This window comes from Prionailurus bengalensis, chromosome B4 (genome assembly GCF_016509475.1).
Source record: "Prionailurus bengalensis isolate Pbe53 chromosome B4, Fcat_Pben_1.1_paternal_pri, whole genome shotgun sequence".
NCBI classification, from domain to species: domain Eukaryota; kingdom Metazoa; phylum Chordata; class Mammalia; order Carnivora; family Felidae; genus Prionailurus; species Prionailurus bengalensis.
The window spans coordinates 59,092,710-59,117,444 of NC_057358.1; the positions used below are offsets into that span (position 1 = coordinate 59,092,710).

The following is a 24,735-nucleotide window of genomic DNA, read 5'->3' on the forward strand; positions in this document are numbered from 1 at the left end:
AATCTCATTTTACATACAGCATATCTTCAAAAGTTGGTAATTTTGTATCCTGTAGTTCAGTGGGATATTTTATAGGCATTATGCCTCTTTTCCACTCTCTCACCCTCCATGCTGAGTCACTGAGTACTACTAGTTTAACAAAGTTTAACCAGTTTCTCTACTGTGGGATATCTTGCCGCACATTGTCTCCCACATTGTATTTTGAAATGTTTCCCAAAATTGTTAAACTGGGGAACCTTATTTCCTTATGGTGCGTGCACAGGACTATTGTTCTCAATATTTCATTTGGGAAGGATCTTATTGATATCACTAAGGTCATCTTCCTCAGTGCCCACTTTTAACATTTTGTACTTTTTATGACAACCTACTCTCTGTGACACCATTTCCAGAACTGTGTTATAGCAAAATAATGGGTTTTCTGAAAGCAACTGAACATTTAACTGTATTTCCAAAATACAGAACCAGAGTGTTATAAAACATGCATCACCTGAACACTGCAGTTCAGGGGCAGATAACCTATGACTGGATTCTGATGCAATTTTCCAGAACCTGTTACCTGTACCTACCAAAATCTGTTTTCTTACCCACCGCCTTCCTTCCTAATCTGTTTTCACTCTTCTCCTTCTCCACCCACATTGTGCTTCATCCTCTCATGTTATCCAGGTTGTTTTTCTTTTTTTTAAACTTATGTTACTTTCCCATCACCCACAGGCAATATGTACCTATTTTTTTCCTTACCTCAAAACCATTTGAGCATTAAAAAGTTAATCCTTTTTTAGTTTGTAGAGTTGTTCTACATAACTTCATAATTCCCACATCAAATCAGTTTTAGAATAAGGTAATCTAAAGTTAAAGTCCCTGTAGTTTTTATTTTTTCACTAGTTTTCTATACAAAAGAGAATTTGGATATCTTATTATTGATTCCAATAAGTATTATTCAGGATATCTCATGTTCACTGTGCAGAATCTCTTTCTGTATGATGCCAAAAAAACTAGTGCATAGCATTAGTATTTTATTTAAAGTAGCGAGTTTGATTGTAAAGATTTTATTATAACTCATTTTATCTGTATGATGTTTCTATAAAGAATGCTTTAATATGCAGTAACCAAAAACTGGACATGAAAGAAATGATAAAATTGGCAATAAGCTTGCTTGTATGTTTGTGTCTAGTGTCCAGGGAGTAAAGGAATTTGCTCAGTAGCTCAATGGTAGCCATCACAAGGAACTTACACCATTTTTAAATATGCAGTCAGCACTTATTTGTGAGAGCCTTTGGTCACAACAGTTTTGTCCGCTGATCAAGACATCACCTTGTTTTGTGTGTTTTTCTCTTGAAAGATACCTTATTTGATATTTATTGTTGATTCATTAACATTGAGCTCACAACCAATAGCACTATAACTCACCCCCAAACCAAACCTATCTAATAACATATTTTCTTCGTAAGTCACATCACAACCTTCTTGCATTTAGGAACACTAGATAGCGTCTGCACTGTGTTTGGGAGCCATTTTCAGCAATGAAATTGCCAACAAAGACCATAAAAATGCCAAAACATGGCACTAAAAACACTGAGAAAAAATAACTTATTGATGTTATGAAAGCTGAAACAAGAAGGCAGAGTATTGCCTCTCTGCATTTTCCACTGCTGTATACATGTCTGTGAATGACTGTGAAAGTGCCATAAATATTGATTTTGGGGTTACAAATTTAGTGAGTGGATGAATTCACAAATAAGGAACCCACAAATAATGAGGATTGACTGAAATTGCTTTATTAAAGTACTGGTCTTGGAGGAATATGTCTCCACAAATGCAGGTGCTTAATTCCAATAGGCTTTCAAGACAGTAAATGGTTTTTAACTAAAGAACACTTTGTTCCCCGTAGCTTGTTACTGAATAAACCTAGTTCTTCATTATAAAAATTAAAATCATGGTTTGAATATAGAAACCTTATAGTGGAAACCATAACTGAACTATAATATAAGAATACTTTTGCAGTAGAACCTTACTTCTACCTACATCATTGTTTCCATGGAAAAATGTATTCCACATTCCAGCTGAGATGCCAAAGCCCTTTAGCTTCTCGAGTCCTTAGTTCCAAGGATGACCAATCTACAAAACGCACCTACAGTGTAGGACTTTATTTTCCTTCTAGTCTAGTTCTGGGACTGGGAACAGAGCCATAGGAATTAGACTCTGAAGGATAGAACAGGGTTGCAGATCCTGGAAGGGAGTACCTAAGGGCTTAGAGAGGGACAGATTCTACAGATGACTTCCATGAATAACACCATGATTTTTAGGGAAACTAGGGATGATTGTTAGTACAGCCCAAACTGGACAGAAGCCATATTCTAAAAACCAAAGCCCTGTTAGAAATAAAATTTGGGGCCACATGATCTATTAAGGCATTTTTTTTTACCCTCCTTAAGGATTTAAGTTTGAAAGAGAATATTAGTAGTGTAAAAAATGCAGATGCTGGTCTTCTCTGTGATAAGCCGTGGTAGGAAGTCTCTGATCAAGAGGATAAATACCTGCAAGTTTATATAAACTAAGCAGTATTATTTATGCTCAGTGTTTTCCCACAATGTTACTATACTCTGTAATATTTAGTAGATGTACATGTGTTCTTTGTTCATGTGTATTCTCTTAATGATTAAAAGTTTGAGGTAAACAATGATAATTCAAGATAGGAAAATATGTGGTAGTGTACTAAAACCTTTGTAGAACTTAAAAATGAACCTCATAAGTTTCTTTTAAATGACAGGTTTCTTTGGGGGGAGGAGGCCTTTAATGAGATCTGCTGTCTTCCTTGCAAGGTTCCCCAAGTGTAAGATATTTTAATGAAAAATAATGGACTAGGTATTAAATAGATTTTAATTCAGTTTAGTTTTTTAAATTCAGCTTTTTATTTAATAAAGTAATTTAATTTTTTTATATTAATTTAATACAATATCTTAATGTTGGGCCAATTTTTTAATCTTAACTATATTCCAAGAAAGAATAATAGGTATTCTATTTTTAATAAGTAGAGCATCTGGCAGAAAACGAAAAATATCTTGTTTTAAAGTCAGAATTCTTTTTCCTTTCATCAAATGGTCTTTAAATGGATTGGGGACAGTAGCATATTTGAAATTCTCATTTGAAATTTCAACTATACATCAGCCTATTAAATGCTCAGAGTGGTCTAACTGTAAAGAAACTTGTTTAACTTTATTTGTAGAATTTCTTACATTTCTCTGGCTTTGGAGCCCTTTTCTCCACCCAGAAACTTCACCATTTCATGAGATTTCATAACTAAGGAACACAGTTATGGCAATTTAGCTTGTCAGAGGCAAATAGCCCTTTATCTGGGTGTAGAGAGGGTTGATGAAACCACCTCTGTACTGCAGCGTAGGCAGAAGGAGCTGAAGTAACACGCTGGGAAACTGTCAGTCCTTTCCCTTGTTTTCAGGATGACAAAAAGTATTTTTGCACCTTCCCTAGAGAAAGCAAATAAGCTTATTTGCCTTCGCTCACATATGTTCTGACTCATCTACCCAGGTGGCCTAGAACTATCTTAGGTCCTTTAAGAAAATGCATAAGGACTGTGTTACTGTTTATAACAAATGCTGTTTTACTAGAAAAGTTTTTAGTGTTTTTTTTTTTTGTTTTTTTGTTTTTTTAATTTTTTTTTTCAACGTTTATTTATTTTGGGACAGAGAGAGACAGAGCATGAACGGGGGAGGGGCAGAGAGAGAGGGAGACACAGAATCGGAAACAGGCTCCAGGCTCTGAGCCATCAGCCCAGAGCCCGACGCGGGGCTGGAACTCACGGACCGCGAGATCGTGACCTGGCTGAAGTCGGACGCTCAACCGACTGCGCCACCCAGGCGCCCCTAAAAATTATGCTCCTTTTTTTTTTTTTTTTTTAATTTGAGTGTTTTTTTTTTTAAATAAGCTTTTCAATAAGTCATTAATGCTGAAACACTAGTTCCATTGTCAACCTTTAAATAAATTTAAATATTTTTTTAATTAATTAAATCAATGTTTATTACATCTCATAAACTTTAATATTCTTTTCAAAGAAACCAACCAAAAAACAGGAAGATCATAGGACAATGAACAAATCATAGATTGATTAAAGATTTAACACAGGAAGAACTGGGATTTTAAAACCCTACAGGAAAAAGAATTGTGTGCAATTGATTTTTAGCAAGCTAATAACATTCTAATCAATACAAGAATCAAGACATTTGGTTTGATTGTAGGAGAGTGTGAAAATTTCTGCATGGCATATGAATAAATGCAACTAAACAAACAAAAAAAAACAATGAGGAAACACCACAAATACAACAAAAATTGAGATTTATATTATTAGAATAACTTGTAATTTAAGAATATTATCAAACCCCAGTGAAATAAATAAGAAAAAGTCAAGCAGTTCATATACGGGGAAGTTGCCAGCCTTAAGTAAAAGAATTAATTTCCATCAACTAATATTTTCTGCACACCTATGCATTATACTATGGTTAGTGTTAGAATTTCTGTGGTAAAAGCAACACTCTCAGTCCTTTTGGGAAGAGAGGGAGGCAAGGTTCACATGAAACAAAGGAATACAGTGGAGTTCTGAAGATACATTTACAAATGCTGGCAGAGCTGTGGAAACTGGTTCAGTTATTATTCAAAAAATGACAAACATCTTTTTTTAACCTCAGAAGTGATCCTAATGAGATATTTTTTTTAAAATAGCTTACGTGTTTTTAATAAATTGCTTCTATGTTGAGCAATAGGGCTTGGTCCAGTAAGTAGGATTTCTTTACCCAAAGAAGAGTTACTTTATGATTAAAATTACAATTATATGGGGCATGTGGGTGGCTCAATCCATTTAGCATCCAACTCTTGATCTTGGCTCAGGTCATGATCTCATGGTTCATGGGATCAAGTCCATGTCAGGCTCTGCACTGACAGCATGGAGCATTCTTGGAATTCTCTCTCGCTCTCTCTGCCCCTCCCCTACTTGATCGCTTGCTCTCTCAAAAATAAATAAATAAAATTATAATTATGAAAATTGTACTAATATGAAATAATGTCATGAATAGGTGGCTATAGTTGTATTCATGCTGCTGAATTCACTTCTGTGAAATAAGTAAGTACTTGGTCATTAATGGTAGTAGGATTATGAGATATTAAAATTTATTTTGCATAATACTTAAGAAATTTTAAGACTCATTTTATTAAAAATGTTTTTTCCTCTTTTTAGCTGACTACACAAGACTCTGCCTTCCTCACATTTCCATAGCCAGCGACATGACCTGACACCTTGATCACCAGTCTCAGGGCCCTTGGGTGACTGGCTGGTGCACCATGGAACTTAAAGTATGGGTGGATGGAGTTCAGAGGATTGTTTGTGGGGTCACCGAAGTTACAACTTGCCAGGAGGTTGTAATAGCCTTAGCTCAAGCGATAGGTAAGTGAACTCTCTGAGAGTCTGAGACAAAGTGGTTTATCCTTCCTGTTGTTGTTTGGGGTTTTTTTTTTGTATTAAATATAGATTTCTAGTTTTTTATTTGGTTCCATAATACAACTCGAGAGCACACTTTTACTTATTACAGTTCCCCATGCTTAAATAAATCTGTAAAGACACTGTCTTCTGGCTTCTCCCAGATTTACTGATCTTGAGTCCAGAGTCTGCACTGTCTCTGTTCTCTTATTGTTTATCCTAAACAATGATTTCTGGAACTAAAGATGTTTTCTTGAGCCAAAACATAGATTCCTAGTTCCCAGACCCCTCATTAGGAAAAGATCCTATTTACTGTTTATTCTGACTACTTTTTGAAAAGAAAAACATTGGGGTGCCGGTGGCTCAGTCATTTGAGCATCCAACTCCTGATACCGGCTCAGGTCATGATCCCAGGGTCATGTGATAGAGCCCCGCATCAAGGCTCCATGCAGAGCATAGAGCCTGCTTAAGATTCTCTGTCTCTCCCTCTCTCTCTCGCTCTCTCTCTCTTTGCTTGTGTGCTCTCTCTTTAAAATAAAAAATTCAGGGGTGCCTGGGGTGGCTCAGTCAGTTAAGCATTTGACTCTTTATTTCAGCTCAGCTCGTGATCTCACAACTCATGAGATTAAGCTTGAGATTCTCTCTCACCTTCTCTCTCTGCCCCTCCCCCGCTCACATGTGTTCTCATTCTCTCTCTCAATAATAAACATTTTTAAAAAATAAAAATAAGGGGCACCTGGGTGGCTCAGTCAGTTAAGCATCCAACTTCGGCTCTGGTCATGATCTCACACTTCGTGAGTAGTTTGAGCCCCGTGTCGGGCTCTGCGCTCACAGCTTGGAGCCTGGAGCCTGCTTCAGATTCTGTGTCTCCATCTCTCTCTGTCCCTCCCCCACTTGCACTCTGTGTCTCTCTGTCTCTCAAAAATAAATAAATATTAAAAAAAAAAAAAGCCATGGGCAGTGTTTTAAAAGAAAATGAGTATATTTTACAGGGTGGCTAAGGAGTGCAGTAAGCTGCATCTGTCCATATCATATGATAGTCACATTTTCTACACAGAATTTCAAAGGGAAAATGCCCAGATATACCAGGTGTGTGTTCATCAATTTGAACTAAACAGTGTAATGTACCTGTTTGTGAACAAGCCAGAAAGAAGTTTTAACTAAAATCTACCCCCATTTTTGCTTTCTCGGTAACTCAGTCCAGACCGTTTTGAAAAGTTGATGACTTGAATATAGAGGTTTTATATTTCTCCAGACTTGGCCAAACAACTCTTTTCCTGTATCATAAATACTTCATTAAATTCAGAATTCATCTGAGAGATGACTCAACTGGCAACCAGCCGAGGACTGTTGATCCTTGTTTCTCTTGTGCCATAAGATTTTCTCAGCTTCAGATGCAGGGCGCTTTTGATACATACTTAAATATTTATCCGTCTTGTAATGTGGGTTATTGGCATTCAAAGTTTAAACACTAAGTGAAAGTTTTATAGTATTATTTTGACCTTATTTCCACTATAAGAAACAATAAGGGGTTTATCAATTGGGGAAAATTAATTCTGTGACATACAGTCCCAGAAACTCTATGGTTTAACACAGTAAAAGTTTAGGTATCCTGTTAGCGGAGTATGTACTGAATGAGAAAACTGCAGATGCTTCTAAAAAATGTATACTGAAGCAACTTGTAGAATACCTTCATGGGTTCAAACCCACACATTTGCCTCATGGGATGGAAACACCATAGATATATTCTTGATTAGGGATTATTGAAATTCTCTGAATAACTAAAATTACTTTCAGGAAACCATCAGGACACAAAAATATTTACACAACTTGGTAATTTGCAAATATATATGGCAGCAAACATTTTTTGACTTGGTGCTGCTAATCAATTGAGTCAAATTAGAAAATAGCTGAAAATAGAACATAAATTGGTAAAAGATGTTGAATGCATCTAATAGTATAGAAAGAAATCCTTTCTACTCTGATCTGTGACTACCTTGACAGGTTATATCTAGGTGGTGGAATAATGAGACAGAATAACAAAATAAAAACATAACTCTGAAACATTTAATTGGCAAGAGATGGATAAACTGTCCTGCAGCGTGCTGTGTGTTTGGTCACTGTATACATCTTGGGCTTTCTGAAACAGTCCCAATTTCAGATATTTTATCTTGTTTTTCTCATAAACTATCCCAGAAATGCCATTATTTCACAATCCAAACTGCTTCTCAAATCTGTATGTGAAACAGAAAGCCTGTTTCAAGTTATAGTCCAGAAAATGCATTTGCTTTTACAATATTCCCAAAATATGAAAAGAATGTATTTCTGCCCTCAAGTAGCTTAGAACTTAAGTAAAGTATGGCTAACAAAAGATTAGAGAGGAAAAGAGGAAGAAATCAAGGAGACTGAGGGAAAAGTTTTCTGATTCACACTCCTTTGTTGCCTGGTACCATTTGAAGTACTAAAGATTTAGAATTTTTCTCTGTTCCCACTTCTAATGATCTTATTCCTATATCTCCTTCAACTGGGGCCAGAGTTAGCATTTAATATAAACAAATTGATGGGGCTGGGGTCCAAGGTGGAGTGAACTGTTCCTAAGAAGCCTTGTTTCATATAGTTTGCCCCACGAGATCAGTTTTCAAACAAGCACATTTTATACTGAATTCTAATTTAACTATTCAACACTTCTTTTCTCTGGAAGTCCCCCTACAGTAGGGATCCTGCTTGTTTATTCTTCTTACACCATTGCTTTGCCTAAAGTAAGTATTCAATAAAACATAGTTTCTAAAACAGTGGTGTCCCGTAGAACTTTCTGCAAGGATAATAATGGTCTGTATCTGTGCTATGCAGTATAGTAACCACTAGCCACATGCAGCTACTGAGTACTTGAAATGTGGCTAGTATAACTGAGGAAATGAATTTTTAATTAAAATTTAAATGTGGCTAGTGGTTAATGGGTATTGTAGTAAACTGTTCTAGAAGACGACTAACTGGTATCTCAAACTTCAAATGAGAGAACCCAAGTCTGTTTCTCCGCTGCTGCCCACCCACAAATTTCTTCTTTCTCTTTATCTCAACAAATGAAATCTCTTTTCTTTTAATTGATTAGACTGAAAACTATTATGTGATCTTTTTTGTTGTTGTTCTAATATCTTACAACTAACCCAGTAACAAATCCTACCTGTACTACCTTCAGTATACATGCAGAATCTTGTTTCTCTTCACAGTCACTGTTAACAACTTGATGTAAGCCACCATCATTTCTCACTTAGGTTTTTGCTGTAGTCTTCCAACTCATCTCCCTGCATCATCTTGGTCCCCTCCAGCCTATTCTTAACAAATTTCTTTTATTTAATGTTTGTTTATTTTGAGACAGAGAAAGAGAGAGCACAAGTGGAGGAGGGTCAGAGAGAGAGGGAGACAGAGAATCCCAAGCAGGCTCCACACTGTCAGCACAGACCCCAGTGCAAGACTGGATCCCACAAACCATGAGATCATGACCTGAGCCGACATCAGGAGTTGGATGCCCAACTGACTGAGCCACCCAGGCATCCCATATTTCTTTTAAAGTAATACTTTTTTTTTTAAGTTTCTATTTAAATTCCAGTTAGTTAACATACAGTATAATAGCAGTTTCACGCATACAATTTAGTGATTTCACACTTACATACAACACTTGTTGCTCATCATCAAGTGCCCTCCTTAAGCTTCATTACCTCCCCTCCACCCACCTCCCCTCTGGTAACCATCACTTTGTTCTCTATACTTAAGAGTCTGTTTCTTGGTTTGCCCCTCCCTCACCCTCCATGCTCCTTTGTTTTATTTCTTACATTCCACATATGAGTAAAATCATATGGTATTTGTCTTTCATTGACTGACTTATTTCCCTTAGCATAATACTTTGCAGCTCCATGCTGTTGCACATGGCAAGATTTCATTCTTGTTTTTGAGTAATATTCCATTGTGTGTGTGTGTGTGTGTGTGTGTGTGTGTGTGTGTGTGTGTGTGTAAGTCCATACAGTGGTCTTCAAGACACTAATGAATCTCTACCCCCTCACCAATCTGACTTCATTCTCTACCACTTACTTTTGATTGTCCCTTTACTTATACCAAAGATATTTCTGCCTCAGTCTTTGCCTCTGTTCTTTTCTCTGCTGAGAATACTCTGCACCCAGATATCTTCAAAATTCGTTCCCTTGGATCTCTGCTTAAATATCTTCCCACAAAAGATGTCCCTGACCACATATCCATACACACATGTACATACACTCACATACTCTTTATCTGCCATACTCTAATTTTCTCTATAGCACTCACCCCTCCTGACATATTACCTATAGGCCACATATATAGACCATATACACATTTTTAAATCTAAACATTTCTGAAAGCCTTAAATTTATCATACTTCATTTGTTAGCCACACTTGGAATGTCTTGAGCTCATCTGGTGCTAAAAACTGTTCTGATTCAATATGAGGCTGTTTTTAATTTCTATTTATTCCATTTGATATGAATGTTGATACATTTTACTTCGTAAACTGTAATATGTTTGATTATAGACCTATAGGGATAGCACCATGTTACCTTTCTAAAATCCAAAAAGTTCTGAAGTTTCAGCATATCTGGCCTTAAAGCTGTTGGATAATGGACAGTAGACCTACATTTATTTGTGTGCTGTATATTGCCTGCTACTGTTTTGTTATTGCCTATTCTCATAGCTTAAAGCCATGCCTAAGTAGTAGACACTCAATACATATTTGTGAATAACTGAATGAATTTTTTAAAGTTTTCTATAAATTACAGGCTGAACTAGGTGACCACCTAATGCCCTATCCATTTCTAAGAGTATATGATCCTTTAGAAGATAAGGAAAATAATATTTTATGTTCTCACATTTAACTCTTATTAATTTCATGCATAAATTATCAATTTTAGAAATTTACAAATTTACCCATTTTACAGATGTATTCATTATAGACTTTTTGAAATTCAGAAAAGATACAAAGAAAATTTTAAAAATCACTCACGATCTTGCCTCCTAGAAGTAATCACTATACACACTCCTTTTATGTACCTCTAGATAAGTTTAAAGATTTCACTCTCCATAATTCTTGACAGTTTTAAAGTCTTATTTTTCATTTACTGGGTTGTGAATTAAATTTTCCACTTAATCCTCGCAAGTCTTATGAGGATCATCTATTATCTCTATAGATGATCAAGCTAAGGCACAGAGATACCAGATAACTTGCCCAAGCTCCTAGAGCTAGTAAGAGGGTAACTGGGATTCAAACCAGTAGTCTTAATTCAAGAACCCTGCTCTTAACTTCTTGTATACTGTTTTGGTTATACCCCCTATAATCTCAGTGGACATCTGTTAGAAAGTATAGTTATTGATTGAATTATACTGAAACAAGAAATAAAAGTCCTTAATAGTAAATTATACTGCTTTTATGTAGCCAAGATTATCTTTTACAGTTTTGATATTTATAACAATAGTGTAATCATTCATAATTCTAAGTACTTTCTATATTTTCTACATCCATAAAAGATTATTTTAATGAATGTAAATACATGTAATTCATAGCATGCATCAGTCAGGATGGGTTAGATTATGCTACATTAACAAAAAGTCCCCCCAAATATTACTGGTCTATAGTGATAAATGTTACCTCTTATTTTGATTAATAGTATTTATGCAAAGTAAGCAACACAGTGCCTAGCAAATAGAGGCATAATAAATGTAAATCATTATGAAATCAATAAATTTAATGGTTTTATTATTTTTTAATAGTAATAAACTCATCATATAATACTAAATAGTTCCTAAATTAATGTGCAGTGATTCTGTGATTACACGATAAATAGATTACATGATATTCTCATCAACACTGTGGGAAAATATACTGTGAATGACTTAACTCTGGGTTGTCTATAGCTGACCAACAGGTTATATTCAGAGATATTTACATTATATCACTGTCATTATAAATTAAATACTCTATGGTTAAAATTATCTTAATAGCTACACTTAGGACTTATAGAAAATCCATTGACAAATTTGCAGAGTAGTTGTATGTAATTGATAAATTGCTTTAAATTTTTTAAGCTTTGATTTCTTCACTGAAAAGTTGAGGATCATATCTATACTGCTTATTTCACAAAACCAATTAAGCCTGTGTGTAAAATATATTTTTATATATTTTATATATCTTTGTTTTATATATGTGTGTGTGTGTGTGTGTGTGTGTCAGCATCAAAAGCATTTAACAGACTATAAAATGATACAATGCAATTTCTTTTACAGAGATGTTCCTTGTAAGAATTCTAAGTCATTATGAGAATGATTGGTTATGTTAACTAGAGTCTATATAAGAATCCAAAATGTTTATATAGCTCAAGGAGCAAAAAGTATCTGTTATTGGAAAAATTCAGGGCGGTAGGATTCATGATAAAGAATAAGTTTACTGACATCACTTCTAATATATCCAGAAACAGGAAGATTTGTTAGCATTAAATTCATAGGTGATGAATGCAACTCTCTGTGATGTTTTTTTGAATAATGTATAGTATTCATTTTGGGGGTAAGAAGGATTTGAAACTGAAGAAAAAACCAAATGTCAGCTAAAGCTAAAACTTACAAAGAGGGTTGATGATCAAGGTGTTCAATAGAATTTATATCCCTAGGGCCTGACACTATTTCTGACAGGTATTTGATGTTCTATATGTACTTGTTGACTAAATAACAAGATGTGACTTTTCAATCATGATTTTGTTATTTGGCTCTCTAGAGCCAAAAATTTCTCTAGAAATTTTCTAAAATTGTGTAAAAATGATTTACACAATGTTGTTGAGTGGTTGAAATAAGGGCATAATGTTTCTGAGTGACTCATATTTGAATATTTGAGTTTTGGTGTATATTTTCAAAAACTTCATATTACATACTATTCTGCTTTAACTTAGATGAGAAGAATCTATTATCCTATTTCCTTTTAATTTATGTCAATCATCCAGTGAGATTCCACTAATGCATTAAAGCCTCTCCATGTGATTTTCCTTATTATATGAAGTTAATACAATACTGGGAATACACTCAATTGCTTCATCTATCCAAAAGTACAATCAGTATTTTATTTACCATTCATTATTGTGGCACACATTTCTAAATAGCCACAACAGCCTAATCTACAAATGCTACAGGTAGGTAGGTAGGTAGGTAGGTAGGTAGGTAGGTAGATACTCCTTTTTGTTAGTTTTAGGGGTACATCAAGATGGAATGCAAGGTACAACTCAGTGTATCCGTTTAATAAAATGCATTGAAAGGAGTTTTGCAGGAGGAATTTGAATCTATCCAAATGAAATAGGATCTTTAGGGTCTTGCCAAGTATGGTATTAAAAATAATTATTATGGGATTTAACTGTTACATAACCTATCTAAAACCCAATTTTTATAATAAAATCAAAGCTATTAATTTACCTTTTATAAAAGCTTTTTTATATTACTGGATAGATTTTTTTTCTTTTTGTCTAACTGCACTAAATATGCATTATTTAACAAAAAAGGGAAAACTGGCATTAAAAGTAATTCTAAATAATCTTCTACCAAGACATTCTCGTAGGGCAGCAGTACCATTAAGCATTGGAAAAATTAGCTTCGTATTTAATTATGACTAAATTAGGGTCTTTTAAATTGTTAATATAACTTGTATAATGTAATGATTCTGTTTTCTTTTTCAAGATGCTTCATTGGCCTGGTAGAATTAGAGAGGGCTCTGCTGATCTAGTCTAACCCCTCACATTACTTACGAGGACACAGAGCTCCAGATAAGAGTGAGATTCTAAAAGTAGTTGACAGGCAGGAAAGCCAAGAACACAGAGTGCTGTGATCTTTGAAGCAGTGAGTACACGTGGAACAGTTTTAGCCTTGCAGATTTGTCATGTGGTTTCTCTTGGAGTAATTACAGCAACTTTTAACCTGAAAGTCACTAGAAACGTTTTTACTCCAAGAAGCCAATCGACTGTACTAAGGCTTTCTTCTTCATTCCCCTTGTTTGCCCAGGCATTTTGATAATAGTAACAACTAATATTTGTATAGAACTTTTGAATTTTAGAAAAAAAATTTTATATTTCACATCTCATTTGACTCACAACAGTATCAGTAAGAAAATACTATTCTCACCCTTTAGATGGGGAAACTGAAGCCAAAGGAAATTTAATGCATCACGCAGATCATTTAAGTAGCTGGCAGAGCCAAACTTGAACACAGGCCTTCTGACTCCAGAGCCTTTTTGCTCTTTCCAGCTCTGTATAGTTGAGAGTTGTTGAAAGGTGCTGAAGGATTTTTAAGTCAGATTATTGTCATGTCACATCATTTTTAAGAGGTCTCTGGTCAACCCTTTTGTTATGTGACTAACAATGTTTACAATTAATAATGGCTACCATGTACTGAATGCCTGCCACGGGCCAGGCAGTGTTGTAGGTGCTTACTATGTCTGACTCTGACTCCCAGAACCTGTGACATACTGCTACGGTCTCTATTTTAGAAGTGAGGTTATGCTATTTATCCAGTAGGCAATTAAAACATAGGACTGAGGTGCCTGAGTGGCTCAATCTATTAAGCCTCAGACTCTGGATTTTAGCTCAGGTCATGACCTTATGGTGGTGAGATGGAGCCCTGTGTTGGGCTCCATGTTGGGTGTGAAACCTGTTTAACATTCTCCCTCTCCCTCTCCCTCCCCCTTCCCTTCTCTGACTCTGTGTCTGTCTCTCTCAAGAAAAAAAACAAAAAAACAAAACCTGGGATTAAAACTCCAGTCTGTTTGCCTCCCAAGCTTCAACTTTGCAGCTGTACCCAAGATTCAGTGTCCTTAAAGGAGAATATATGCATATGTTTAAAGCAGTATCATTCTTTGTGTACTAACTCTACACTGCATACATGGCTACTCATATACATAGGAATATGTATATCCAGATCTTAATTTATTGACCTAGTAACTGAGAAAATAACTACTACTGGTTCAGAAGCTCATGAAATTCAAAAAGAAGATAAATCAGTAGCTGTATGGACCAGTATTATAATTACTAGGTGCCAGGATCAGTTTTTTTCTTCCTTGTAATAATGTTAAGTAGTAATGGATGCTTTTTTATTGAGATGTAATTGACATGTAACATTTATATTAGTTTCAGGTATGTAGTGGATATTTTTAACAAAATATCCATCTGACCTACCTACCTTAAATGAAAATGTTTAGAAACTGTGTTCAATTTAATGATATTATACTGTCTTCTGAAATTTTATCTTCTGTAATTACTAGTTAGGTTCAGTATTTCTATTTATATATGATTTTATTACTGTTTTTTTTTAATATTTTTGCCTTTAAAAAAATTTTTTTTAATCGGCTTCTAAGCTACAACTATCAAAACTGTAGAAGGCTTCTCTTTCAGCTCCTATTTTTTTACAAAATTATTTTGAAGACTTGTTTTCACTGAAGTGATTTTTATTTGCCACAGGTGTGCAGAAAGATACCAGCAGTGTGAGCTATGGGATGGCCAAGCCCTTATGCAGAAACAGAGGAAAGACCTGTACAGCCACCTCTTAGCTAAGTAGCATGTTGTTCACTGGCTCAATATCTCCTTTCAGGAGGAAAATGGGCCTCTAACCTTCCCAAGTTCTAATGTGCAGAGAAAGCATAGGAATTCACAAAGAGGAAATTTATTCCAGTTTTGAAGTTCTACCTAGTTCCTGCGACCAGGCCCTCATGGCTTCCAGTGGGGCATTCTCCTGTCATCCTTTGTTTTATCTAGAAGTCTTGTCCCACACAGGAAGGTCTAGGGAATCAGGCATTTAACAAGAGCATAAAAGTCTCCCTGAGTTTTAAAGTGTCCAATTTCTAAGCAAATCTGAAGGATATATGTAATTCACATCCCATAATTTTATGCTGTTAACATATCTTCAAGGGAAGTTTTAAAAGCAGCATGGACTAGACTTTGATGCTAATCAAGAAGACACATTTATTAAATAGTGTCCTCTGTAGCATTATTTTAGCTATTGCATATGCCACTTTGACAGTTTGTTATTATCTTTTTTATCTAGGTCGAACTGGAAGGTACACTCTTATAGAAAAATGGAGAGATACTGAAAGACACTTAGCGCCTCATGAAAATCCTATCATATCCTTAAACAAATGGGGGCAGTATGCTAGTGATGTACAGCTAATTTTACGTCGAACTGGGCCATCTCTTAGTGAGCGACCCACTTCAGACAGTGTGGCTCGAATTCCTGAAAGAACTTTATACAGGCAGAGTTTGCCCCCTTTAGCCAAACTGAGGCCTCAGATTGACAAATCAATCAAAAGGAGAGAACCTAAAAGGAAATCATTAACATTTACAGGAGGTGCCAAAGGATTAATGGACATTTTTGGAAAGGGTAAAGAAACCGAATTTAAGCAAAAGGTGCTGAATAACTGCAAAACAACAGCAGATGAGTTAAAGAAGCTGATTCGGTTACAGACAGAGAAGCTTCAATCCATTGAGAAAGAGCTAGAATCAAATGAAATCGAAATACAGTTTTGGGAGCAAAAGTATAATTCTAACCTTGAAGAGGAAATTGTCCGCCTGGAGCAAAAGATCAAAAGAAATGATGTAGAAATTGAAGAGGAAGAATTTTGGGAAAATGAATTGCAGATTGAACAGGAAAATGAAAAACAGCTGAAGGATCAACTTCAAGAAATAAGACAGAAAATAACAGAATGTGAGAGCAAATTAAAGGACTATTTGGCTCAGATCCAGACTATGGAAAGTGGTCTTGAAGCAGAAAAATTACAACGGGAAGTTCAGGAGGCACAAATCAATGAAGAAGAGGTTAAAGGAAAGATTGGTAAGGTCAAAGGAGAAATTGACATTCAAGGCCAACAGAGTCTGAGGCTGGAAAATGGCATTAAAGCTGTAGAGAGATCTCTTGGACAAGCCACCAAACGATTACAGGTAAGAACATTTTTACAAAAAGGATGTTTCGTCTGTTTAAAAGAATTAATATATTCTTGGCATTTTCTTTAATGATTGTCCATTTTCTCTTATATTGAAAGTTAGAAAGCTATCTTGGCTTATAAGTTTCTTAGAATTTCTGTGACTTACGACAAAGCTAAGATGTGAGACCAAAACAGAGATGAGTGCTAAAGCCACACTGATCCTTGTTCCATGGCAACAGGTTTCTTACTGTGTGTCAGTTGTAACATTAGGTAATTGGATACAGAGAATAGAACCTCGGAGCTGGAATGGACACTAATGATGAGATAGTGAATCTGACCTTCACTCCTTTTAGAGATAAGGAATCCAGTGCAAAAGAGATTACTGCAGATTGGTTTGCCAGGGACTGCGTGGCTAGTTAACTGCTTATTTATTTCTTCTCCATTGTTGCTAACCCCATCTTTCTTGAGATGTAAATAGTTCCCTTCTCTCCACATTACTTACTCTCCTTTGCTTTCCTGAGGAGAGGGACACAGAGGTTCCTCTCTGATTTTCCACTCTGGTTCACATACAAGAATATTTATATTTTGCCATTAGGTGCTGATTACTCAACTTAAATTTCTTAGACACCCGTTCTTGAAAAGAAAATGTGATAATGTTAGGAGAATTACAAAAGAGGTATTAAAAATAAATAATAGTTAAAATATTAAATATTAATATTAAATAAAAGCTTAAATAGTACATAAATTCACATTTCTGATTTTTGTTACATTTGGCCACATTTCAAATGCTCTCTGGCACATGTCTAGTGGTTGCTGTATTATTGATCAGTGCTGGTTAAGAAGCTTGCTATTCAGAGTGATCCATGCAGTTCAGGACACATTTGTTAAAAATTCAGAATCTATATTTGTAATAAGGTGTCCAGATAGTGCCTATGCACGTGGAAGTTTGAGAAGAATTTCTCAACTGGAATATCAACAGTTTTATCAGCAGAGAAAGCTGAGCTTTCAGAAAGAACTTTCATGATTTCCTTTCTGTGCCACTAACCATAGTGAGAGAGAAAACTGCCACCAAAATTTTGAAAATTGAGAATTTCTCATGCAGTGGAAAGTTGTTAACCTCTGATTTGTCAGTATTCTACTATTTGGATTCACTTTGACCCTTAAAAAGGGTACAATTGGAAGTTGTGTTGCCTTTGCTATTATCTACAGGAAACACTAATTCTTGACAGCCATTACTAGTAAATCTCACCACCCATTGAAAAATATTTCATAATCAAACTAACATATCTCCAAGTACCTGCTACGCTCAAAGTAAGTGGAGGAAGCAACCACTCATTTCTGGTATCTCTCCCCTACCCCTGGCAGGTTCATCAAACAGACTCAACCTGGATGAGTCCTTGCCACTTTTCCCTATAGTGCAGTAAAGGAGAGAAAGAGAACTTCATCAATGCCTTTCCTTGTTTTTTGAGCTTTCTGGCTGTCCAAACTTGATCTCCTTTCTTTAAAGATCTTCGGTTCTCAGATCTGTCTTTGCCAAGGATTTAATTAAGAACCCCACAGTGAAAATCTTGTGGGAACTTTGCTTTCCTCATGCTCTAATATAAATCTCAATAACGGATCCCATGAACACTTGAACAGTCCACCAAATACAAGAACTTTTCTGAGTCTCACAGACCAAATGACTATGAATTTTACAGTCGGTTTTGAAGTAAATAATAGGGAAATTTATTTGTGAACAGCTTATAGCAACATTGCTATAAACACTGGGATGGATGGTAACCGGTATTTATTGATGAAAGTCTATAGACATAGATTTATTTCATCAGGTGTATAGTGAATTCCTAACAGAGGAAAGCATCACATTTAAAAGGACAGACTAAAGAAGCTCTTGTCCTTTATTTGCTTACTTTTTGGCCTGTGCCACAGAACAAAAATGACCTCTTTTTAGCCTCTTTTTAGCAAATTTAACACAGATTTGTTGACTGTGTTCTTGTGCAAGCAAGTATCGCACACACAGCCCCCACAAGCAGATGGACTATCACCAGGATGTCTTTAGCTGGCCAATAGTGACTCCTCCAATAAAAAGAAAAATTTTAACTTCCATCTAGGACAAAGAACAAGAACTGGAGCAGTTGACTAAAGAGCTGCGTCAAGTCAATCTCCAGCAGTTTATCCAACAGACAGGGACAAAAGTTACTGTTTTGCCAGCGGAGCCCATCGAAGTAGAGGCCTCACATGCAGACATAGAAAGGGGTAAGGTGTTGAGAAATCTGCTCTTTTCCCTTTATTCTCACTGGTTAACTTTGAATAAACTACTCGCATTCAGTTAAAACGTTAACCTGCCACTCAAAGCTTGGGCCACTTAAAAAAAAATTGATGTACGTCCTGTTTCTGGGGAAAATCAATAATATTTAGGTTATTTAATTTACTTAGAAAAGCATGTAATCCCCAAATCTTCTGTCATTTGTTTTAAACTGCTTCTTTCAGAAACTTTTTCCTGATGTATGAGTCAAATTTTAGCTTCTGTTCCTGACACCCCTTCCTCCTCTCCTAAAAGTCTTTATTATTAATTTGTGCTGATATTTAAAAGATATGTATCATCCGAACAACCAAGAAAGAGAAGCAAAATGCTCACCTTTTTACAAAGATCATTAACTGTTGAAACCACTGAAAACTGTTTTTATCACTGAGAGGGTCAAGAAGACTTAGCCTTCTCCTCATACCCCAGACCCCACGGGGGACTACAGTTTTACAGTGTAATGTTAGTTGGCTCTTCAGGCAGGAAAAATTCTAATTTTTCACGTTGCTAAGTCCTTCGAGTTGCTGAGTCCACAAAATGGCTTTCTTTGTTTTCTATGTAGAGGCACCATTCCAGTCCGGGTCCCTGAAGCGTCCCGGTTCATCTCGGCAGCTCCCCAGTAATCTCCGTATTCTACAGAATCCTATCTCATCTGGTTTTAATCCTGAAGGCATATATGTATAACATTATCTGTCTTCAGGGGAGAGACCCAATGAAGGTACCAAGGACAGTGAAAATTCCTTCTTTGATTTGTGCCAATGATGAACAGAGGATATATTTCACAAGCCACCGTATCTTTTTTCTGTCCTAAATTGCATACCACTTGGAGCCATACCCTGTGCACTGATGCTAAAGAACAAAGAAACTGTGTTTTCACACATCAACAGTGTTGACGTTTTTGTCCAGCAGCTGTAATGCAAAGCCTTCATTTTTATTTGTAGCATTTTGAGAGCATTAGGAAAGTATTATACTGTGTGTATACATAAATAAAACCATGACAAGAGTGAAGAGAAATACATGACTGGCTTAGTTTAATTTATTCCATATAATCGATTAATGGGTAAATGTTGACGTTTTAATATTTTTTATTAATACTTATCCTGTGACCTAATTACATTATATATGGTGTGATTATGACTGTGTGCATGTTGCCAGACTCCATCCATACATTGCCAATTTACAGCTCTACAGGTGTCATAGGGTGCTCCACCATCAAAACTAAGTCCTTAAGAACCCACTTGTATTTATTTTGTGTACCTGTCCTAACCATTGCTTAATTAGATCCAGTCATTCAGGTTTTCTTTTTAATTTGGACTTTAATCTTTTCTTTACAATATTTCCAGTACATGAATGACCACATAGCAGAATAGAAATATTTTCATGAGGTTAATTGTATCTTTAACAAACAAAAATGTAACTGTTGACTATCCAAACAGGTGTGGGGTTTCCTGATACATTATGTGTTTTGTTTCTGCCCTGCCTTAATCACTTTAATCTCATGGGTCCTCAAGAGTTGCCATAATACATAAGTTAGAGATACCTGGTGGGTCTGCTTCAGAAAGGTTACTTTAAGTGATACATTTTTAAAATGACCCACTTCATATGTATGATCTGTTGGTGTAAGCACCCATGGGCAAGCTTTTGCTTGCACATAATTTACTCTGTACTTTATGAACTATTGCCAGTTCTCCAATCGCTTAGAGAGAAAGTATGTTGGAGTTAGGTACTTTTTGCAAAGGAAATTAAGTTAATCTTTTTTTTTTTTCCCCATTTTTGAGCTTGACTTTTACATGTAGGACATGAGTCTCCATTTGTACATATATTTTTCTCTATTTATAAAACCAAAAATGAGTCAACACCTCTCCCATGAGTGGTGACTTAACTAAGATTCACAAGTAATATCTGGATGGATGTGGTCAGATACCATTTAGCCATTTTTACATTCCCTCTGATCAAAATTTGGTACAGTATAATTAAGACTTTAAACTGAAATTTAAAGTAGTTTTTAATTCTGAGGAAAATATATTCTCTGTATTACATGCAACAAAGTAAAAGTGGATTAGTATATTAATGCCATGGTAACAATAAAAAGATGTAAGTTATATCTTATGCATGAGGGCAACTTTGGATGTTTTAACACATTTGACTTATTTTTGGTTTAATGAATGCTGAGAATGCTGCATTTAGGTTTCCAATGAAAACTTTTAAGAATGGCTATGAAAATATATAGAAGCTTCTAGAGAACTGAAAGTAATAATGCAGAGTTGCCTTTTCTAGTCCAGCTAAATGGCAGACCTCAACTAAAGATATTATTTTCTTTGGGTTCTTGGAGTTATCAAGTTGACTGTGCCATTATACTATTTTGCAAATAACTTGATAAATAAGTTATTCTTACCTAAATAACTACAGTCTGTACACATTTGCTCTCAATTTATAATAGTTATTTCATATCTACATATATTTAAAAATTAGGAGAATTAAAAAATCAAAATAATTTGTAGATTTTGTGACAGCAATGATTTATGTATGCCCAATATATGCCTTATTTTTAAAGGGTTCCATCCTATACCAAGAGTCATTTTGTTATTGTTGTTCAGAGAAATTAAGATCTTATTCACAAAGAAAAACATTTTTATAAATTGATCACATCCTATTTAAATCAAAATGTTAAACTGAAGATATATTAAACTTTGCAGTTTGTAATTGCAAAGATGCCTTGGTGTGCCATCAAAAACACGAAGTCAATATCCAACTTAATTGTTGTAAATTATTATCAGCATTAACCTAATAACTTTAAAGAAAGACTGGCAGCATTGTGACAACTTTATCTGAATTTTCAAATGCCAGGTAATCTTTATGTACCTAATTATAGATAGAAATACTATTTCCTAGGTGAGAAGAATATATAAATGTGAATTTGATAAATACATTGAGCAGCTATACTTTTTAATCAGTTATATTACTTCTGGAAGAACATCTCTAAGAAATATTTTCTAAGTCTTTTTTTAAAATAGAAGAAAGAAAACTCATTTCCCTAGAACATCTTAAAAATATTGTAGTCTATTCCTGATCATTTTTATCTATTGTGAATATAGATGAGTTAGATTAAGTGCCACATCTTTTGGATACATTTCGGAGGGGGGCAGTGGGCAATGATATACAAAAAATACCAAATATAAAATTTTGCATCTGGGGGAATATTCAGGTTCTAAATACTAAACAAGATTATAAGGTTTTTATTATTATTATACTTTAAGTTGTTGTTTTATTAGGATTTCCTGTATTAAGTACATTAGAAGATATTTTTTTCTTACCAAGGAACAATTTGAAATAGCACTGGTATATTTGACCCTTTAGAATGTCTAGCGTCTTCAGAGAATGATCCATAGTTGGTTGCCTCAGTCCTTTTTTTTTTCCTTATGAGATATTTTGGTTGAGTAGCATGTTTTGTTTTGTTTTGTTTTGTTTTGTTTTGTTTTGTTTTGTCCTGATGCACAGGGAATTGATATGTGAGACTTTGGTTAGTATTAATAGTAGTTACCTATTTAATTCCCTCAGTCATCCCTGATAATCATCAATTCCCATAGTTCAAATAAATCATAAACTAGAGCTAAAACAGTAAAGATGCAGAATTTATGGTGTGAAGTGTGATTATTAACAGTGTTCAAGAACAAAACACTTGCTTCCAGAGCATAAATAAATTTTGTACCTGCATTAAAAGAACATTTTCTTTGTGAATAAGAGAAAAACGGTCTTTAGAGTAAAGAAACTTCATTTAAAGCCATTTCTGTGAACATCTTTCCAAGTTAGAACTATAATAATGGATTGAGGAAATAATATGGAAAAGGCAAAAACTCTTGATTTCAGGTGTCCAAAGGATGTGGGCAGATGGGCATTTCCCTGTGTGCATTGCCTTTGAAAAATTGGGCCTTAATTTATATGTATATAACAGTGCTTTGTTCACATCCCTCTTCTACCTAAAGTTGTCTTTATTAATCCATATTGTATTAAAATTTAGCTCATAAGTATTACTTTTACATTATGTCCATTTTTTGCATGTTTATACTATTTGCTACAGTATTTTTAAGTTTTGGGTGAAGGCCATCAGCTGTGTGGAGAAGACAAAACAATCACTATTTATTCAGTATTGCTGCTTTACGTTTCCAGAATAAGCTTTCTATGCCAGGACAGTGACTGCTTGAAAGCTGCAGGAGCTCTATTCCAATGCATTTTATATATTTTTAGAAACCAAATACATGCAGATAACTATTTAGTATACTAATTATATTAAACCAGCAGAAATATAAAGGCAATAAAGTATATACATATATATATGGGGGGAGGGAAAGATTAAAAAATAGGTTTACAGCCAGACATGGTGATAGCCCTAAATATATTTCCAATCTGTCTTTTGGTATTGACCCAAGGAGGATTTGAGTTGCTGCAGCTTTAAACAGATAATTGCCACGTTCACTACTGTGGACACATAAATATGCTTTTAGTACTGCTTTGCTTATGTACCAATAAAATATCTGTAATATGTATTATATGTAATTCTTTTTTTTTTTTGACTTTCATTTCAAAATGTATATTTTCTGATTATTATCATGAGCTGTAAAACAAAGGATCAGTATCTGATATTCTCCCAACTAATAAATTTTCAGGATTCATTGGGGCATTACAGTTGCTGGTTTGTTTCTTATGTGTTTAATATTTCAAAATATGAGTTTATTTTCTTTAAAAGATACTAAAGAGAAAAGGTCTGCATAACCGTGACATAAAATTACATTTCTCTGAAAGTAATGTTAAAAGAATTACCAATTGCTAGATAAGGTAGCTGTTTTATCCAAGTGAAACTTACTTAAGAAATTAATGCCTCCCTTTTATTTCAAAAGCAAAAGGAAAAAATTGTATCTTAATGAACCTCTGTATTCTCAGATTTCTTTAAAACCATAAATGAGGGGAACAATTAAATACCTACTATGTACCCAGTACAATAATAGGAGACACATTGAGCCATGCAGGGAAACTCCTCCAAATCATACAACTAATGAGTAACTTACAGGGCACTTGAACTTAGACCTTTCTGATGCCAAAGTACTTTTCTATATTCCATGACAAACTACACAAGCTTTATAATGGTCAGTTTCTGTTTTTAATGTGGAAGACATAAATTGTCATTTTTATATTCTGTATAAATTATATCTTGACCAAGAAATTATACATATGAACAATAGTATGTTAAAAAACAATGGCAAATTATTAACAAAATAATGCAAAATACAAATTATTTTTGGCCTACTTTGAGGGAATTTAAAAATCTTAATTATCATGTGCTCCTCTATAGACGTTTGTTTTTGTTAATGGCAGAGCAAGAAATAACCTTTCTTCACTTGATTCTTCACCTGCTGCCCACTTCACCTATTTGTGCTGCCTCTTAGGAAGGGCCAGCAGAGTCCTAGCTATTAAAACAAGCAGAAACTTGCTGGACACATTCTCGCCGTCTGTTGCCATTTCATGAGCCTTTATTGTTGGTCAGACATTGTACTGAAATTAGTATGATTTGCTTTGCACCTCAAGGAGGTTACAGTCTAATGATCACCGTTAAAGGAACAAGGATAGAGTGCCATGAAAATGCACCAGAAGGGCTTAGCTCTGGTCCAGAGTGTTGGCACACCCTGGAGAAGAGAATATAAACTGGGGAAGGTTATCTGGCACAGACTTACAGATGGGAAGATGTAGAGCCTGTGGGGCTGTGACCACAGTGAAAAGGTCTGGAGGGCTAAGAGGGAAGGTCGTCTGCATCCTGAAGGGCTTTGGTTGCCATGGTAAGGAAGGACTTTATCCTTAGAGCTATGAAGGAGTTTGGCATGGCAGTGAAATGATCAGACTAGCATATTAAGAAGATCATCCTTGCTGGCATTGTGGAGGACTGACTGGAGAAGGTCAGGCCTGAAAGCAAGAAAGACCACTTGAGGTGTCTCCAGG

General features: G+C 35.1%; 1 protein-coding gene across 3 annotated transcripts in view; it reads left to right on the forward strand.

Moving 5' to 3' along the window:
• RASSF8 (Ras association domain family member 8) overlaps window positions 1-23,430 on the forward strand; it is a 118,315-nt gene extending 94,885 nt beyond the window's left edge. For 2 of the 3 annotated variants that reach the window (XM_043564841.1, XM_043564842.1), the window contains 4 exons: window positions 5,243-5,449; window positions 15,575-16,464; window positions 18,557-18,701; window positions 19,310-23,430. In XM_043564841.1, coding sequence (XP_043420776.1) covers window positions 5,347-5,449; window positions 15,575-16,464; window positions 18,557-18,701; window positions 19,310-19,431 — 1,260 coding nt within the window. In that variant the 5' untranslated portion in view covers window positions 5,243-5,346 and the 3' untranslated portion in view covers window positions 19,432-23,430. Of the gene's footprint in view, window positions 1-2,038; window positions 2,136-5,242; window positions 5,450-15,574; window positions 16,465-18,556; window positions 18,702-19,309 lie in introns of those variants that run through there. The other variant, XM_043564843.1, reaches the window with a different exon arrangement.
• Window positions 23,431-24,735: the final 1,305 nt, after the last annotated feature.